At 41.6% G+C, this 7,500-nt stretch overlaps 1 protein-coding gene across 4 annotated transcripts in view; it reads right to left on the bottom strand.

Moving 5' to 3' along the window:
- The window catches only part of LOC143032858 (uncharacterized), a 155,591-nt gene that overhangs the window by 146,633 nt on the left and 1,458 nt on the right, over window positions 1–7,500 (bottom strand). For 2 of the 4 annotated variants that reach the window (XM_076198041.1, XM_076198044.1), the window contains exon 2: window positions 373–7,145. In XM_076198041.1, the coding sequence (XP_076054156.1) occupies window positions 373–539 (167 nt within the window). In that variant the 5' untranslated portion in view covers window positions 540–7,145. Of the gene's footprint in view, window positions 1–372; window positions 7,209–7,500 lie in introns of those variants that run through there. The other 2 variants (XM_076198042.1, XM_076198043.1) reach the window with 2 other exon arrangements.

The following is a 7,500-nucleotide window of genomic DNA, read 5'->3' as shown; positions in this document are numbered from 1 at the left end:
CACACACACACACACACACACACATTTATATATGCGCGCGCGCACACAAACATGAAAAGAAATATTCAATATCTTTATTCGCTTGTAAACTCTGTCGGTGAGGAACTATTGTTCTTAGAACTGGAAAACTGCACAATGAACGCTATATATTAAGAACATTATATAACACATCCCAAAATGGTGTAACATAATTCATAATATTTACTACATCTAGCGTTATATAGTGCATATAAACATCTTCAATAATGACAGTGTGACTCTTGAACCTCTCCCCAAAACCGAATCGATTTCGAACGTGAAACGGTTTCGAATGGAAGAGTATCTTGAACTGAAATCGGCGTGGCGAGAAGGTACTCCCAAACGCTCACTCACCTTTGAACGAGGAGCTGTCCATAGCCGGCCATGCGGGGCTGCCCTCGATAGAGGCCCGTGGACAGCTTGAGGTGGACATCCGGAGTGCACAGAAGGAGGAGGAGCATCATCATCGCCGTCATGACCATCACCGTCAGCATGTAGAGCGTCTTGAGGAAGAGATGCATCTTGGCGGTGGATGCTGTTCGGGTCTGGGTGGTGGCGGAGGCGGTGGTGAGCCGTGGGCGGTAGGGCTATAGGCGGTGGGCGTAGGAGCGACGATAGAGTGATTAAGGGTGAGTTAAGGGCGTTGTGGGCGACAATGGGTACAGGGAGGGACTAGGCTAGTCATGGGCTACAGGGACTTTACCCCTGCGTTGTGTGTACAGGCGTATTTATATGAAGCTACAGAGGTGGTTTGCTTCTGCGTTATGTTACACTACTAGAGGTAACATAGACAAGGTTGGTAATTGATGTTGAAAGATTAAGTGGAGGTGATAGGAGACAAGGGTGGGTAGAGACAGTGGGAGGTGGCAGACCCAAGATCAATGTGAAAACTTTGGGGTCCAAATCTTTCAGGTCAACTGGGGTGGAAGATATTAAAATGGGGCCATATTTTCTGAGCGTCAACAATGACGGGTGGGTAGATCTTTTTATATAACCGTGTAAAGATATGCGATGAGAGAGTAAGAAAGAGAGATTTTTATTTTAAACAGAGAGCAAAGGGTTTATTATCGAGAACTCGAGCGAGTTCTGATGTAATAATGACGCCCAGATATGAAGTTTAAAACTAGTTATGTTCAGGCCGAAAGCGAGGCGTGATAGGTTTGAAGTTACGTGATTAATTTGTAAGAATGAAGCGAGGAATGTCTGTGGTACTATTAGTCGTTGAATGCAGCCTCAGAGTCGAAGCCACGAGGTCACATCCCAGGGAGGTTCTGAAGCTTCTGATTCCGCTCTTGCCATTAACAGGATGTGTTTTTGGACGTGTACAGGGACGAGGTTAGGCCAAAGCAAAGAATATCACCGTTGTCTAAGTTACGTGAAAGAGGGTATTCGGGAATTGTTCTTGTAAAGGATGTTTGGTAAATATACGTGAAAAAGGCTAGCCATTGGTACATCAGACGTTAGGGATGTCTGGTCAGGGGGAGGAGTGTTTGGTCAGTGCACTTGAGGCGAATATTTGCCTAATACGCTTGAAAGGAATGTTTTATTTCGAGGGTTGGGGTTCTAATGCACCACTCAACTTCACAATGCTACGTGCATCTAGTGAGACTTCAGTACTAAAGCCCTGGAGACTTTAGTCAGGGATAAGGATTAATTACCCGTGACACTGGCGAATTCCACAAAGCTGACGTCATGCACGCTCGTCTGGGAACTCAACGTTCGTTTGTCGAGGATGACCGTTACTCGTCTTCATTGAAAATGGCGGCGTCGGGAGACTTAACAATGTCACAACTAAACGTTAATCTAGCGTGAACTCCACAATGTCTGTCTTACGAGGTAAGTGGTTGCTAGTCAAGCCAGGTCAGGAATAGTCATAGACTCGGTGACGTTCTGAGTCGTTATATTTCCCGATAATCATATATTTTTCAGTGGCTCAAACCAGCGCGAGTGCCGACATAACTTTGTATTCACAGTAATCTATTCACTATATTTATTTGGCATTAGTCTTTTTAACATGACAGTGACAAGTGCCACAATAAGAACACTGTTACGTATTGTATACTCATCCGTTATTATTTTGTCTAGTCTGTCGAATGTCGATAAAGACTTACAGGCACCTACAACACACTTGGTATACCCATATATTTTAGACCATTTGTTTTTATGATCATAGATTATCCATAATCAGTTGCTACTGTCTTTTGAGTTGGAATTTATTTTTTCTTTTCTTTGGCAAGTTTACGTCGAACAAGTCGTTTGCTCTTTCATCTATTTCAACCGGTGCATCGTCTTTCAAAACTTTGTATCTGAAATTTCCATATGCGTTTTTTCATCATCTATATTCATATTTCTTTATTCATACTTTTTATTCTTCTGTGTTTCTTCTTTTTCTCCTTTTCTTATTCTTATTTTTCATTTTTTTGTCTTTGCATTTTTCTTAAAGCTTTGAGTTTAATATATATTTTCTAATACTTCTTGCGTTGTGATTTACTTCCTCTTCGTCCAGTCTTAGTCTTGTCCTAATTCACGCATTGAACTTGATATCTTAGTTTAAAAAAAACATATATATTTCTGAACTGAATAATCTATATTCCTAAAGCGATTTCTGTCTTGATTTTTTAAACAACTTATACAACAAGACGATTTTTTTTCCTGCAGAAGATTGTAGATCCATGTAGTATATCACTTTTTATGTAATTTCTTGTACTACTGTTGTTATGGTATTTTTTCCTATCAAATGGAGATACATTATTTGGTGTCTGAGGTTTTATAACAGAACTGATCCACTTTCGAGTTATATTTTGCTGAAAAAGCGTTTCATTCGCATTTCTTATTATTTTAAAACTGTCGTTTTTTTGTTTGTTTGTTTGTTTATTTATTTATTTATTTTTTTTGCTGACAGGTACCAACCTAATGAATCAAATCTGATCATGAATACACATGCATTATATACTTTTTATTTTGTTTAGTTGGCAATTCATTATTCTTTAAGGTTTTTCTTCTCTGAAACGGCAAAACAGATGTGCTTAGTCAAACCTTCATTCACTATAGCCAGCGATTTACCAGTTTGTTGGCAACTGCCGACAATCTGGCAACAATGTCGTTAGCTCTTTCTGCAATCTTAACTATCCTGCCAGGCCCCCCGGGGGTTTCCCCTATCTCCCGTTGTCAATGGAATGAAATTTGTAAATAAATAAACAAATGAATAAATAATTATGATAAATAAAAAATAATAAATGGATAAGAATAAAAAATAACAGATGCTCAGAGTTGATGAAGGAAGGGAAGGACGGAAAAGTTTGTTTACTTGTCTGTGTGTGCGCGCGTGTGCGTGCGCGCGTGTGCGTGCGTGCGTGTGTGTGTGTGTGTGTGTGTGTGTGTGCGTGTGTGTGTGTGTGTATGTGTGTGTGTGTGCGTGTGTGTGTGTGTGTGTGTACACAAGCGTTAGCTGCGTACGCAAAGATGAATAAACAATTGAGCACTGAAGTAGCAGTGCCAAGTAATTTATGGGATTGGGATAGGTTGGGGACTGTAGTAGGGTGACAGGGGCCGTTCAAAGCGTCTGGCTTCAGGAATCATTCATGCTGTTCTTCGGAAGCGTTGCATCGGTTTTGTGTACGTTGTGGGGGCTGGGGAAGTACGGGGGATGGGGTGGGATGAAAGGGAAGAGGGGAGGGAGGGCTAAAGGCCGGATTTAAGAGGTCTTGGAGTAAGTTGCGTGCTGAACAGATAGGTACTACCTTGTCACAGGTAAACAGAATCCTCTGCCCCTGAGGGTTTTCCTTGCTGGAGAGGATCTTATTACGACAGATTCTTCGTCTTCTGCAAGATCAGGAACTTCACTGTGTTTGTACTTCTCTGAACTACGGGGCCTCCTTTCTACGTTCCTTTGTTAACAACTGCGATTATGAATGCTGCTTCCGTCTTTATTTCTACCTTAGCACAACTCCTGCCCCTAAAAACGCCGTTTCTATTGTTATATGCTACTATTTCCCCCGATAGCTTGGCCCTCTGCATCTGCTGTTTCTGCTACCGTTCCTGACGTTGCATCCGTTACCTCTTCTGATGCGCCGACCGCTGTTTCCTCTTCTCCAACTTACACCGACTCTGCGTCTACAGATGCTTATTCTACTGCTGCCCTTTCCCCCCTTCCATTGATCCCTCAGAGTTCCAGCTCAAGCTAATACTTTTTTTTTCGGTTCGAGGCGGCTGTGCTCCCAGACAAGCTGATGCCACCAGTCTTGCCTGCCCGCCTGACTGCAGGCCAGATTCACTCTCTTGTGGCAGCGAGTGACACCTCGTTCCTTTTTCTCCTCCTCCTCTTCTTCCTGTTCCTGCTCTTCTTTTTTAATTCTTCCTTGTCGTTATTATCCTTCCCCTAGTTCTTCTCCTTCCTCTTCCTTTTCTTTATTTCCTTTGCTACTCCCTACGTCTTCCTTGCTGGTCTTTGATGGCGCCTCTCCCTTCCGTGGCGTTTACGCAAGTGTTTCTTTGTCTCCCTATTTCATGTACCAGTTCGTCTTTGTTCTTGCGTTTTGTGTTCTTTGTTCTCTCTTCTCGCGTTCTTCCCTTCGCCGCCAGACTACGCTTCAGCTCACCCTCGATCCTATTAGGGATACCTCTGTAGTTCTCGAAGTTTCTCTCAATCGTCTTCACGTTTTCCCCTGACTATATCAGCTACGCGTCCTCCTCCTTGTCTCCTGATTCAGGTGTCCTTCGTCCTGGTTTTTAAAGATGTTTATTATCTTATCTACTCGTGTCTGTCTATCTGATATCCTTTCTTGAATCGGGTCTCTTCACCCTTCCAAATGCAAACAGGATCTTCGTTTGTGAATATGTGTGTGTGTAGTGTACCGGTTGCTTTCTTTGTATGTCTGTATATAAGTGTTTGGTGTTTATCTAAGGACGCAGGTGCGTCGAACGTGTCCTTGGTGGTTTATAAATGTCTTCACTGTGAATGGAGGTGCTGTGGAGGTCTTTGTTTGAGAGTGTTTGATAAATGAGTCTTCTCTGTAAAATGAGAGTTGTGCGTTGTTGTTATGGGCTGAAGACCGAATTACCTATGGCTTGTTTCTATATATGTATACATATGTATATTTTGGGGGGTCTTTGATATTGGCTTTTGGCATAGGTACATTCATAACATTGCTCACTATTGTAAATTTCTTTCTTGCAAGAAGTGAATCCCGAGAGTATATTTCATGAGCGTAGTCCTTTGCCTTCTGCAGATATACTGGTATGTAGATGCACTTACAAATCTCAGTTTTGTCTCCAGTACCTTGTATGCCATAAATATTTACATTTGAAGTCTAATCGTAACCATAGAGCTGTCTTTAGTATATGTCAAAATAGATGATGCGGCGATGACCGTCCACCGTACATCCACTGCACTTGTAAAAAAAAAATGCATATTTTATCGAGAACGATTTCCTAAGAACATTCAGTTAATATGTCGTTTTACCCATGCACTGTATGCCCTGTGGTACCGGCCCTGGTGTAGTTTTCTCTGAGTTTGTTCTCAACTTACGTCTTTCGTGTTGATGCCGTGTCTTAGTTTCCCCTAGAAAGCTGGTGATCTATCCTTAGTGTGTTTTAGTTTACTCTTAGTTGTACTTGATCTCATTCACGTTAATATGTCTTTGTTAATGTTTTCCTGGTTTAAGGGTCTGTTGGTTGATATGTATGCATGTATACATATACATATCTGTATATATATATGTATATATATATATATATATATATATATATATATGTGTGTGTGTGTGTGTGTGTGTGTGTGTGTGTGTGTGTGTGTGTGTGTGTGTGTGTGTGTGTGTGTGTGTGTGTGTGTGTGTGTGTGTGTGTGTGTGTGTGTGTGTGTGTGTGTGTGTGTGTGTGTGTGTGAAGGTGAGTGCTTAGTAGGGTATATACGTTCTAATTTGTGTGTGTTTTTTCTTTATGAAAGTTATTAAAAGACAGGTATCAGCCACCCTTCCTTCTTTTCTTCTTTGGTACCCAGTCACCCTCTGTTTGTAATTTTCCTTACTTCTTTGTTACGACAAAACGTTGTTTACCAAAAACTTCCTGATGAAGATATTACAAATAAAACACGTTCCCTTCTAAATAATGTAGCATTCAAAAGCATTTTGTGTTATTGAGTTCATGTTCATTTACTCTTCTACTCCTTATATTTACTTATCCTTTTGGTTTCCAATTATCAAGATTTTCCTTGTGGTATTATAGATAAACATATATATGTTCCTGTTACATCTTTATTTTTCTTATTATAATCATACAGGGTCGTTGTAAAAACATTCAATATTTCTTTTGTCTTCGTATTGGTCGCAAAAGAACAATTGCACGCATAGTCTTAATATTTAGGTACGAAACAAAGATATATAAAACACTTCCAAACTGAATGAGCAAAGTTTTTTATATATCACTGGACTTCGAACTAACAACACTCCATGCATACAGAACTCCAAAACGTATCAAAACAGCATTATATTTTTTCAGTTTGAATTTGAGGGTTTATAGAAAATGAATTGTCTGGTTATAAAAACATAGCCTTAATTTCACCCGGGTATACACTCCCGCAATTTCTGCATACAACACAAATGAATTAATAGTGAGTTTATCGTTTTCAAAGCATCCTCTCTCTCTATCTCTCTCTCTCACTCTCTCCGCCGCACTGTCATTCCCTTTCCACAAGGTAACGTCACATTACATCATGTGTTCGTTCACTCCGTTCTTCCTCTTCCCATCTTCTCCACTACCATCATCATCACTGCCTCCCCACTACTTCTGCAGGAGGGACACGGAACCACCGTCACCCATCCTCCTCTTGACCACTGAGAAGGTTCTGCCGAAGTGCCCGAGCACCCATCTCTGCAATCCACACATCCACAGTGTCCTTCCCATCCGTTTCCTCATCAGTTTGCCTTCCAGGTCTTCTCTAAGATTGGTGCATTCCAGTATCCTCACCGCCTCCTCCTCTCCCTCCGCCTTCCTCGCCTTCGAAGTCGGTCCAAGGGCGGAGGGGAGAAACCGGGGACGTGTCAGAAGCATTCCTCTGGGCAGGTCGTGGGGCCTCCGGAGGGTTTTGCCAAGCAGAAGAGGAAGGAGAAGGTCGTCCTCAGGCTGATCGTCTAGGGAAGGGACCTCGGGTTAGCTTATGCCCCGCTTTGTTTATGTCGAGATTTGGCAATTCCCTAAGAATGAGGGATTTAGAATGGGGATTGTACAATATCCTTAAAATGGGGGATTTTGGAGGGAGAGTGGGGGGATGGAATGGGGTCTTGTTACTGTTGTTTTTAAGGGGGGATATACTCTGTTTCGTTTCTGTGGAAGTCTGTTTACTCTTGAGGAACTGTTTTCTTGGGATTTTATTGTGTTTCCATGGTGGAATTGTGAGGTAGTAATGTAGTTGTGAATATGTTTTATCCGCATAAAAGGAGTATTTTTATTAGGTCATATTTATATGTTCATTGTACGAGTTTGTTT

The sequence above is a fragment of the Oratosquilla oratoria genome, chromosome 14 (assembly GCF_046742065.1).
Source record: "Oratosquilla oratoria isolate Oo_2021 chromosome 14, ASM4674206v1, whole genome shotgun sequence".
NCBI classification, from domain to species: domain Eukaryota; kingdom Metazoa; phylum Arthropoda; class Malacostraca; order Stomatopoda; family Squillidae; genus Oratosquilla; species Oratosquilla oratoria.
The sequence above is the reverse complement of the archived record's forward strand: the minus strand, read 5'-3'. Positions and strand labels throughout refer to the sequence as shown.